Below are 12,488 nucleotides of genomic sequence, written 5' to 3' on the forward strand. Positions count from 1 at the left end.
AGACATCTTCATTAAATGAACTAGGTAGAGAGGAATCTTAGAAGTTGACTCATGGGGAGATTTTTCTAAGGCAGGTCAACAATTAAAGCTGAAAAACTTTGGAGATGAACCAGCTGCTTGTCCTCCTGAAACATGGATTTAAATGTTTAAATTACAGGACATATATTCCCAAGCAACCTGGTAGGGAAATTCTAGCTGGGACTGGAATAGAGTTTCTTCTTCTTTGGACAATATATGTTGTGGTCACTTACTGCCCACAAATACATAGCTCTTGGTGGTCTAAGGTAATTTTAGCTTTCTGTCCTGAGTAGTGGTTCCTGCACTAGACAGATTAAGGAAAAGTAAAACTTTCAAACCTTGATGTGTTCAATGCCTCCCATGTTCATCCAGGCTTGTGCTTGGTCTGGGTTGAGTTCCACAGCCTGTTTATAGCTCTAAACAAATATGAAACATTTTTAGGCTAGAAGTCTGAATCTTCAGTCAAAGCCAGTTGAAAGAGGGGAAAGAAACCTCCCTGCATCCATTTAAAATACAGTTTAAAATTCTTACACAATACACATGCTGAAATTCAGTCTTTTTTTTAGTAGAGATGACACATTGTACTTTTTCCTCACTGAGTTCATTTCACAGGCTTTGTTGTGTCCACTGCATCACATGAGGAACCAAACCACATCTGTGACCCTCTCCCTGCTGCCCAGCACCACAGGGGTGTCCTGCACATCACCAGCAGGTGCCTGCTTTAGGATAAACCGATCTCTTAGTTACTAAGTAATGAGGTGAAATATAATAATACGGTGGCCTCTCACAGGGTCCCCAAGCTTCCAGTTRAGTCACATGGAGCTGGCCATTGTCAGCAAGAGGGGCTGGGGACAGATGGACCAAGTCTCCAGTCAGTACGATAGGGCCTGGGCTCCTCCGTAGTCTCACCATGACTCTGTACTTAACCTCTCAAGGCAGACTGTATTTCCACACATTAATAAAAAAAGGCAGTGGGGAGGTATAGAAACCAGTCCTCTAACAAGAAAAACAGTTGTAACTAACTCTAGCAAAGACAGCACTGTTCCATAGCTTTAGTTGTACCTCTGGTGAACCGATGAGCTCCCAAGGTCAATACTCTTGTGCATGCAGCATGGAGTATTAGCTGCAATGAGTTAACTCTATTCTTTAACCTATAAAACTACCTACTGGGCTTAGAGCAGTCATACCTCAAAAGCCTTGTCAAGGAGATTCTGCTCTCTTAGCTGGTTTCCTTTAGTGAAAAAGAGCTCTGATAGGACTTTTGGATCCTTTGGTTTTAGCTGAAGAGCTTTATCTATAACTTCAAGTGCCTGTGAAAAAGCAAGAGGACATTGTATTATTGTATTCTGCTCCTTTCATCTTCTCATGCTCATCCCACCACAAGGGTCTCTCAGCAAAGGAGCCAGAGTAACAACAAATCATCACTCCATTCCCTCATTTGCCCCACACTGTTATCACATTTGGAAATGAGAGTTTTAGATGCCTTCAGCTGATGTACAGCGGGGCTGACAGTGGCAGGCACAGCAAAGGCTCACGACCTTTGTAAATCATGCTGCTTAGCTTTAGTTTATTACCTGGATAAACAAAAGGGTTTAGTAAAAGAACTAAATGTACTGCATGTGTGCTAAGGCATGTGACACATCTCTGGAGAGCCAGAGTGCAAAATTCAACCTGAGCGCTTGTGTGAGCCCTTGGGTCACCAGCATACAGAGAACTCTGTACCTTAGCATAGTGCTCCTGCTTGCTGTAGATTGCTGATAGAAGGCGGTAGCACTCCAGACACTCCACATCTTCATAGAGTATACGGTTTGTCATCTTTTCAGCTTCCTTTGTCCGCCCCATCATTGCCAAAACCTGGGCCTAGAGATCCACATTATGAAGAGTTACAATTTTTAAAGACTCAGTCTCCTTTAATATACCATGTTGTACCCAGTAAATGGTCCTGGCCTCCTGCTATGTGGCAAGGCAGGGGTTGACAGTGCCACTGTTCATCAAGGAAAGCCAGAAAGCCTAGCAGTAATCCTTCGTAGTGAGTAAGGGGCAGGTCAGATTTAATCTATGACAGACTCTGCTCAGCCGGAAAGGTGGCGGTTGARACAGAGTCTGAGGTCAGAAAGGTGCGAGCAGGAAACAAGAAGAGACGTTTGCTTGATGGCCCACATGGATATATAGCCAACTACTGTCTGGCCTCTCTGCAGAGCTTCAGCCTTGGGTAATTGTTACACTAATATGGCCATCCCTTTCCATAGCAATAGCGTGTCGTGGACCTGTCCTGGGCGTGCTAGTYCTGCACTCACCAGCGCCAGTCGGATCTCTTTGTTTGAAGGCTGCAGTGCTACAGCTTCTCTATAAACCTGCAAAGCTTCTTCATACCTCCCAGTGTTGTAATACAGAGCCCCAAGGGGGGACAGGATTTCAGCTTTCCGGGATACCTTCAGTGCCCTGTATGTTGGGAAAAAGAGATGTTTCCAGGTAATTTGTGGATCAAAGCAAAAGAGTAAGGTGTGGTTTGAACCAGGACGGAGCAGCAAATCTCTGCACTCTGCATGGCACGGTCCCACCCTGGGAAGCACAGTCTGCAGTCCGTGGGGAGGGATGTGGGTGCCCTGGCAGCCATTCCTCTGGCAAGCTTAGGACAAGGGAGGACCACCTCCAAAGTGTGGGCAAACAAGCAGTAGGGGTGGGGAAGGCTGACAGTGGCAGAACCAAGGGAGTACAAGCACAAATCAGGATGCCAAAAAGGAGGAAAAAAAAATAGTCCACTCTGTTTCATACCAGCAGGCAATGTTGGTGCATTGCTGGGAAGGGCCTGAATTTCCAGTCGGAAGTAGCACTGTACATTGGGCAGCTTGGGAACAGTCCAGGGAAGTCAGCACTGCCTGAGTCAGGGCTTACCCACAAAGCACTCCCACTAAATAGCCAACTAAGCAAAGGCAAACCCTATTTCAGATGAATGGAGAAGGGGAGAAAAAAATGCAAACACTACACTGACAGAGTGAAACGTCACCAAACTTTTTAATGAGGCCCTTTAGCAAGGACAAGCCATACCTGGGAGTAAGGGAAACATCGGTCTCTCAGCTCAAGCTCTTACCTTTTGTACCATACTTCAGCCTCTTTGTTCTGACCCAAAGAGCGGTAAAGTCTGCCCAGGTTCACCATGGCGACATGGTGATTTGGGCTCAGGCGGATGGCCTGTCTGTAGTGGGACACAGCCCTCTCTGGAGCCCCTGCACAGGAAAACAGCTGTTAAGCAGGTGCCTCAAGAAAATCATCAAGCAACTTCAGCATGCGGTAATGCTTTGGGTTTTCTTTCAGCTACGGTATGCTTGGGAACCATTTTGAGAGGAAATCCTGCCTCAGCCTTTCTAGAGACTAAGAGTAAGCAAAACTGCTGTCCAAATAATGATGTAGGGGTGAACATTCAAAGAYGATCCTGAGAAATAGGTTTAGTTCATGTAGGTTTTTTCACTTCCTGGGTACAGTCACCAGAAGATAACTCCTGACTGAAAGCACACCTCGTACCACACTCYGCGGGGAAGGTACTCCCGTGTAAGGACAGAAATCCTGAAATCCCCCGGGAATACACACTGCAGGGAACAGCTCCCCAGTCGGTTGCAGGGTATCACCGGGTGGGTATCTCGCACTCTGCCCTGCTGCTGCTGTACACCAAACAATTTGCAAAGTCACCAAATCATCGATCCCATCTCCCAGGAGAGCCTTCTTCCACCTAGGTCTCTCCCATACTGTCCCACCACCCATTTGGGAGTGGGCAAGGGACACAGAAAACAAGCTGCCACATATACCTGATAACCCAATCAGGGCTGCAAGCAGTTACAGCTCTATTAAAACAGAGTATTCTCTGTACCTCTTTTGTGTCTGGCTTTACTCAGTCTTTGTGCGTGGCTCAAAAAGAATGGGAGTAGGTGCCAGTAACTAGCTAAATCCCACTTTGGTGCAGTAAATCCAGGACAGCAGGTGCCTAGGATGCCTGTTTTGGAGCATACAGGCACCATCGCCAAGTTTCAGAAGAGCCATTGGGTGGCACTGCTCCACTGCAAGAAAACATCTACCTGTGCAAGGTTCTACAACCCATGACATCACCAAACACTGCAACAAAATACAACACTGCAAATGACCTCGAAAACCTATAACAACTGTGTCTCATACTTTTAGGAAATGCCAATGTTCAGTTTGAATTGAAGAAAGGTGCCAGACCACTATGCCGGAGACCTTAAGTTCTACTTATAAAAGCGTATTTTTATTTCTCTAAATAACGGCTTTCCTCCTGAAGGACCTTGCAGTGCTTTCGGCAGACACAGCCTGCATACTAACTACAAAATACGTTAACGGGTCACTGTTAAAAGTCCTGACATTTCAGCAATGCAAACGTTAAATTTTTAGCCACAATGGTAATTTAACTAGTTTGCATAGTTTAGGCCAAATATTTCTGATGAAAACCGACACTCATGGAGCTTTGTCCACCAGCAAAACCTTAGAGCACTGGGTTTTTTAAGTCAAATCAAATTTAAAGTGTATTTAATTCCATTTCTAGCTGGAAAAAGGAACTTTTGAAAACAGCCTGCATTTGTTGGGGCACTGAACATTAAGACGCTGAATTTCTGTTTTCATAGCATTTCAGATTTAGTTTGATTTTTCTTGAGATTATCTATGCAACATAAAAGTAACATTAACATGTCTCAGTCTTTCCTTTAAAGGAGAGAAGAGTCTGTAGGGAGATTCAGAAACACTTAAGATTCAAAAGGCCAACAATATATCTTGCAGGGTAGGATTTTTTTTAAATATCCAGCAGCAACCTCGCTCTGCTCCTGCTGCTAAGCAGACAGATGTTTTCGAAAATCATATCTACAAAACATGCTGGGAAGCAGCTGGGCATGCACTTAAGTCCTTAAGGTCAGCCAATGCCTACACTGTTAAACGCATGGGGGTAATGCATGTCATTGAGGGAGGCACTATGAATGTCTGCTTCCACTGCAGAGGCCTCTAGAGGTATGGCTCCCCAGAGCTGACGCCAGCTTGAGGCTTCCTGCACAAAATCCTGCAACTGAACTGGAGTGGTGCTTCAGGGTGATTTCCTCTAGCCCCGCCAGGGAAGGCCAGGACCCCCCAGGGAAGCTACTTCCTTTGCATTTTGTCTTATGGTCAGGAGGATTATTTCCACATCATGCCTAAATTTTCAAAATTCAGTATTTTTTTTTAATTGCTTGTATGTAGGGAAATGTAGTAATAAAATAGAAAAAAAAATAGTTTTTACTTTGGAAGAATACAGAAGTGCAAAAAGAAAGTGGAGCACACTACACTGGAATCGATAATTTTTTCAAGGAATAGACAGCTTAGCTTAGTTGGGAAGCAGAAAGGAGCAAAATGTCAGAGCGGAATTACTGACAAATTTTTATTATAAAAATTTGAATTTTGGCAGGACAAAAACTTAGAATCTCCGCCTATATCATTAATGCCATGTTTCCTTTTTTTTTGATTACAAAGACTCATCATTTTGGCTTTGTATTTATTTCACACTGATACCACAGAAGAATGACGGCTGAGCATCAGCTCAGAGGTAGGACCATCACCTACAGAAGGACAGACACCGCTTCTTGCCACTGCCCTTCCTTCTCAAGCATTACTGGAGCCTGGCACTGTGTGAAAGGSGCAGAATTGGTAGTAACTGCACTTATTAATCCTGCAATACTTCATCAGTGACTCTCAGCTCTGCTCTGGAGGGATGTGGGTAAAGGAGTAATTGGTTTCTACWGGTAGTTTCTCAATTCAGACTTGGACTTGCTTATAAAGCTGTCAATAAAAACTGGCAATTATAGTGGGGGGGTGTTTTGTTTTGTTTTTTTTTAATTATGTGAATGCCAAGAAGTGCCTGAATCCTTGGAAGTTGGATGGGAACGAGCAGCCCAAAAGAGAAAGGCTTTGTATTTCATTATGGAGCTCCTGAGAAATCAATTCACCCCACAGGATCTTAGGTTTTGTTTCTACGGATGATTTTGGTTTAAAAGCTATGTTTGTTTTACAGCAGTAGCACTCAGCCTTTACAAAGAGCTGCTTTGTCACCAAGTAGCATAGCAAGTGCCCCAAAGACCATAATGATCCATTTGTGTGTCTGGGATTTTGTTTTATGTGGCTATGCTTTCCTGGAGAAACGGCAGTGTTGTCGCGATGCTGCCTAGTCCAAATTAAAGAAGGCAACTGCCTGTGCTAATATGGTGAGAAACACTGTAGGAAACGGGCCGATTGCCACTGCCATACACTGACTGCTTTGACTGCAAATTTCAGTACACTGTGCCATCTCAGCAGAGCAGGGATATTTATTTCTAAGCTGTGGTGCAAACACACTCACTGCTCTGGAATTTTCTGACAATCTTTTAAAAATGTGCTAATAAATAAAACAAAGTAAAGCAAATAAGTCAGAGGGAGAAAATCCCTGGCCCCTTCTTACTTACCAGTATCAACTAGGAAAACACCGTAGTTGTTATGCAGATCAGAGCTCTCTGGACAATTCTCTATGCCGGCCCTATAAACCTCCTCTGCTTCTTTAAGTCGTTCCTTAAAACAGAAGGAGATGTCTTAGCTGTGGCAGAAACAGTGTCAGCATCCTCAGCTGCAAACCTGCCCGTACTGAAAACACCCACTTACASTCCTGCACCACGGGGCCACCTCCCTCAGTAGCCCACCCCGCTGAGCCACAGGGACTGGCCAAGGTGTTGTAGCTGGGGGTCCTAGGCTGCCCTATARCCCTGAGGACTGGGTGTTTACAGCTCCCTGGCAGCGGTCACTGCCTCAAGGAGGCCAAAATTACACCCCACATCTGGATGCAATGGAAAGATCAAAATCTACTGTCTGGTGCCCCAGGGCACCATTTCTCCACATACATTTGCACTTGGAGCTAYGTGTAAAACAGTAATAACAGCTGCAAAAGGTTACTTTTTAAGAGGTTCAGTGGCCTGGGTGTAATGTTAGTGAGACTCAGCCAGGCACACAGTCAGCTGAGAAATGCACAGATAGGATTAAGAAATATCTGTCATTTGGGGGCTGATACATTTTAATTTATTTGTTTAATAAGCATCTTGCTGGCTAGCTTTTTCTCTCAGGAGCTCTGCTCTTGGTTCTCTAAGCAGCAGGAAAAACACAAGGAACAAAATCCTGGTGTGTGYGTGACAGCTGGAGGATAGAGAGAGCTAGTGCAGGGAATGGGGGAAGGAGGAGGAAGATTGGGGGCAAGGAGGGAGTGGGGCAAATCAGGCAGATTCATGTTAAAAGCAGGGTTTGTCAATGCGTGAGATGTAGCTCACTGGGATCATCGGCCTGATTTTCAGATGGGCTGAGCCTTTTCATTTTGCACAGATTTCAAYGAGGTTTGAGGGTGCTGAGAGTTTCTAGAAATTACAGATCTTTTTGGAGGGATCATCTTGCCTGTGTGGGCACTCCATGGACCATGCCCTGTCTAGTCTGCACTATGTGCAYGGGCATCCAGGTCCTGAAATGAAAATAAGGTGTCTAGTTTGGATSAAGCAGCAACCTAATAAGGTTTTCATTTCCCTCTAGCCAGACAGTACGTGCCAGCTGCCTGCACGCTCACTAACACCACAGTTATTGCATTTTTCTCCTCCCTAATGTTAGAGCTTTAGTATTGAGGTGTTATTTATGGAGAGAAGGCTTTTTACAGCGGAAGCAAGCAGGGTGCAGAGGGTGAAACCTCCAGTAGCAAGACTCTTTTCTCAATTTGTCCACGCAGATGGGCTGGAAAAGCCCCGTGAAGACAACTCCCTCAGGCTTCTTCCTGAAGCCCTGGGTGAAACAGGCCACTGGGCGCTCTGCTGAGGTGGGCTTGGAGACATCCAGGGAAATCTCACAGTCAGCAGCTGAACCCACACTGAAACRAGAGACAGGTCCGCTAATGTACTGCCCCACTAGTGCCCCTAGTGACCTTCCAAGGAGCCAGGCTTCATGCAGACAGTGTCCTCTTGGACGGTCCCACACACCAAGGCAGCCAAGGCAAGCCTTGAAAAAATATTTTTCTCAGACAACTTTGTTAATTCACTGTGGGAAACAGACCTGGTTTTGCTGTTTAGTCCAGCTCTGATTTCTTCTCTCCTCAAAACCTGCAAATCTCAGCTTACTGGGCTCTCTCTGGATTTAAGGGGTGACCTGACAGCAGCATGTCGTCTGTTTAAATGCATGGACTCCTTTCTTACCTCCTATTTCAGAACTTGAAAGCTGGAATTAATAGTATTTGAAGACTATGACTTGATGAAAGCAAATGGTTTGTCACAGTTAAATGCTTTCACATTTACATGATAAAGGTCAGCCAGAAGAAAAGATAGAAAATGATAAAACACCAAAAAACATTTTTAAGAAGTGCTTAAATTTGGACATTTAGRGTAAATTTATATGGATTTAACATCATTAGTCTGTGGGGTCAGGAAAAGTGTAGTAATCATCAAAACTGACTAAAATGATGAGCAGCTTTCTCAGAAAATATCTGTGTCAAACAGAYGTTTACAGGTATATTTTCAGAGATTTCTGTGTTGATTTCTTTTCCTTTAATTTTAGTTTTCAGCAGCTGTATGTGGCTTTGCATGTATACATGAGAGTTTTTCGACATTTAATTTACTGATCTTAAATTCTATTTTCRAAACAAGGAAGTGCTGTGTTAAACTGGATTAGCAGTGTCCCAAGTCGAAGTATTCATGCTCACTGGCAATTAGCACTAGGTATACTTTTACCATTGTTGCACTGCGCATGCATTCGTAAAACACTTTTTTGCCATGTAACACCCTGACCTTGCATGCACCAGGCTCAGTGCACAGTCTGATTTTAAGGTGTTAAAAGGCTGCAGGAATGATTTTTCTAACCAAGTATTTCTATTAAGTTCAGTCAGAAATTAAGAGGGGTATGCCACAGCTTTTTCCCTAGCAGCCTATCCTCTCCTTAGGAGAAATGCAATAGGAGAACAAGGCTTGATTCTCATTAACACTTAATAATGCCACTTCTGGACCTTCAGCAAATGTTTATCAAACTCACAAAATGCAGAAGGCTGCCTTTAAAAATGTATGAGATTTTTATGATTTTAAGAAAATTATGCATCTGAGGATCTCTCAGTTGAACCCCAGGGTTTTTAAGTCTGTTTTTTATATGGCTGTTTTTCAGTCTGGGTATGTCTGGGTCACATCTGTAGGGTTTCCTCTGCAGCTAGGTTTAAAAGTTTCTTTTTCTTAGGGTATGCTGATGTTCTTAAAAAAAAAAAAAAAAAAAAAAAAATTACTCCATAACTCCAGAAACTGGAGCTTGAAAAAGCCATCAAGTAGCTTGAGAGGGCTGATGAAATTTCAAAAGTAGGCAAGAAGGCATACTCAAGAAAGTCAGAGTAAAGCCAAGGGAACCAGTGTTGTTACAGGAGAGTGAAACTGGCAAACAAAAATGTTTGATTTCTGATATTAGCAGCCCTGAAATGGCAATAGACTGTCATGGAATATAGCTGCGCACTGTGACTGAGTCATGAGATCAAGTAGAAAAAGCTGTAAGAAGACAAGCATTTATAAAAGGCACAGACAAGGCAAACTGTTTTATACAATGTGTTCTTTCTTTTGTTTTTTCCCTGAAGTCTGCTCTGGTTTCAGAATCAACCATCAAGGAGAGAAAAGGGCAATTACACTGAGTTACAGGCTAATTCCCTGGAGCATGGGACATTCCTCTTAAGAGCATTTTTCACAACTGCAGAAGGAAAAGAACTGTAGGCCTGTTTTCAGACTCAGAGCCTTTAAATTACAGGGGAATACGATGTCCAGGCCCAACCAAGGCAATCAGGACACTATTTCACTCTGTCACTTCCACCTGCTTCCTCCCTTCTTAGCCATAGCACGAAGCTAAAGGAACAGGAGTTTGTCACAAGCATGGTCACCTYATGAGAGCTACTTAAATATGCAACTTCTAGCACTTCAGCCCCTTTTCTCTCACATCCCCATGGGAAGGAACTAGTTCATACTCCCTTCCTCAAAGCTGCATGGCGAGYCTGTTAATGCAGCCTGCTGGGCTAGTTTTGTGCATACTGCCTGGCATCAGTCATAGCTGAAGAGGTGCAAGGAGAACTCTAGGCAACAAGCAGAAAGAAAAACTGCTTTGTAACTTTTAGCCCTTTTGGAAACTATTGCTCAGGCAAGAAGGAGAAACCCAAACCGAAAAACAGGATCCCTCTTCTCCCTCCTGGCACATACATCATCCTTTGGACTGAAGCTGCCAAGGTCTATGCCTGTACCCCTCCGGGAACTGCACAGCATCATTCAGCAGCCCRCAGCCACGGGGAGCAGTGCATATTTTTGGGAAGCTCCTACTGCAGTCACTAGGACAGCTGGGCAAGGAGCAGCTTGCAGAGTGCAAGCTGCACAGTCAGGTAGTCATCTGTGATAGCTGAACATGAGAAGGTGTTAAAAGGCTGCAGGAAATYGTTATTTTCTGAGGAAACTGTATGAACTATCTTTCTTCCCTTCCACTTACTCAAGCCTCAAGAGGATGAACAAAGTATACCTAAGAGTAGGTGAAATATTGCTGGACTTACTAACAACATTTGCTTTGGGCAGATGGCCTTGGGACTCTATTATGTTTTTATTGCTCTGTTGACCTTATGACCGATGGTTCTAATTAATTAATTCAATTAGTATTAAAACCAGGTATTACTGTGGAGAACTCATTTCCTATACTTGCAGGAGACTTCATTAAAGGGCTGATTCAAATCACAGATCCCATTCAAGAAGGCTCTTCTTTCAATTTGTACACTGTAATTCTAGGTCTCTGCAGCTATATATCTGATAATATTTGAAAGTCACTTAAAAGGGAGAAGAAAATAGCACAATACCTTTCAGTAACCCACATTTATCAAAGGTGGATTTTGTGGAATGCCTATATCATTAAAGAAGCCAGAATAAGACCCTTGCTTATAGTTTTGCCAAAATTTAACCACCTCCCTTTTTGCAGAGAATGTTTCAGCTAATTCTATTAGCCAGACTAGTGGAAAACAGTGAAAGGTGATCTTCCCTGAGGCCCAGAAGGGAGGCTGTGGCAAGACGCAGCTGATGTCCATGGGAGCAATGCCGGAGGCACAGCCTCCTTCGCCCACTGCTAGACGCTTGGCGAAAACCAAGCCCTGGCGGTCTCCAAATGGGCACCCACACTTCTCGGCTTCTTTCGAACTCAAACATTTTGTGCGTCCATTTCCTTTTTTTTTTCTTTTTTCAGTGGGGGCAGCAATAGTTCACCTCACAGGGAACTTGCAGAAATAAATTACATAAAGTATAGAGAGTACTGAGGGACTAGAATAATAAGCATGGTGAAAAAACACAAGAGGAAATGAGTAATCTTGCATCCAGAGCGCAGTCTGGACGGTGCACAGTAAATAAGGCCTGGGGCCACGTATTGAACAACGAGGTTAAATAAAATATCGAACAGCTGCTCATTAAGAGCAACATAAAGCAAATGAACCTTCCCACTCCCAGTACGTGATCATCTACCTGTGTAATTAAGAGCTGTGTCCTAATGCACATATGCAAAGGGCTGAACTCAGGCTGCAGAGGCAACCTTATCTTGGACGTTTCCTAACTTAGACACGGGGCGCTGCAAAAAGTATATTTACTCACAATTTTAATAGCAATTTAATTCAAAGTCACATCAGATGGATGTAATCATTCACTGAGAAGGAGTTGCCTCCTATACTGAAAAACTCAGCTCTAAAGCAGCCCAAAAGATCTCTCCAAACAGCCACTGCATGCAAGGTGAGAGCATTTCTAAGGCATTCAGCAACGAACCGCACCTGCAACATCAGAGCATCACATGCAGAAGGAACACGCACTTTGGATGATACCCGTTACCTGTTCGGCTAACAGGGAAGCCAGGCTTGAGTACGCGTCTGCGAACTCTGGGCCGTATTTAATGGAATCCCTCAGTAGGATTATAGCCTCCTCCTTCTTCCCTTGGGACCTGCGTGCCAAGAAATACAGAAAATAATAATATTAAAAAATTTATTTCTTTAATATGTTTATTAATATGTTTAAAATGTTTAGGTCACCCATTCATTAACTACTTTAAAGAGATGTAAAAGTTTCTGTCTTGTTCTTTTCAGCAAAGACTAAATAATTAACTTGCACCTTCTCTCCAGGGTCTGAGCAACCAGCATCACCTGAGCCTGAGCAACTCACTCCATACGGCACTGCAGGGTGGTCACTGGATACATGCTAAATTTTATATGCTGGCACATGCACTTTCTGCACATGGGTTTTTAAAGTGCCTGGAGCAGCACATAGGCTCCCTGCAATAATTYGTCACTTTTGGTTTGAGTGGCGGCCGCAAGGGGAGGAGAAGGGAGCCGACAGGCTGGGCTGTCGCACTGGGCATTACCCAGCAATCCCAGTGCCCCCAAAATAACGTATTCCCCCAAACCCCACACTAAAGAGCAA

The 12,488-nt window shown here is 43.9% G+C and overlaps 1 protein-coding gene across 1 annotated transcript in view; it reads right to left on the reverse strand.

Annotated features, from left to right (window-relative positions):
• Nucleotides 1-12,488, reverse strand: part of TMTC1 (transmembrane O-mannosyltransferase targeting cadherins 1) — a 154,090-nt gene that overhangs the window by 4,243 nt on the left and 137,359 nt on the right. The window contains exons 14-20 of the mRNA XM_085324129.1: nt 11,904-12,012; nt 6,486-6,588; nt 3,110-3,245; nt 2,316-2,460; nt 1,741-1,878; nt 1,206-1,328; nt 357-434 (exon numbers count right to left, since the gene is read on the reverse strand). Of these exons, the coding sequence (XP_085180255.1) occupies nt 357-434; nt 1,206-1,328; nt 1,741-1,878; nt 2,316-2,460; nt 3,110-3,245; nt 6,486-6,588; nt 11,904-12,012 (832 nt within the window). The remainder of the gene's footprint in view (nt 1-356; nt 435-1,205; nt 1,329-1,740; nt 1,879-2,315; nt 2,461-3,109; nt 3,246-6,485; nt 6,589-11,903; nt 12,013-12,488) is intronic.

This window comes from Rhea americana, unplaced genomic scaffold (genome assembly GCF_003343005.1).
Source record: "Rhea americana isolate MKP2758 unplaced genomic scaffold, rheAme1 scaffold_9, whole genome shotgun sequence".
NCBI lineage: Eukaryota > Metazoa > Chordata > Aves > Rheiformes > Rheidae > Rhea > Rhea americana.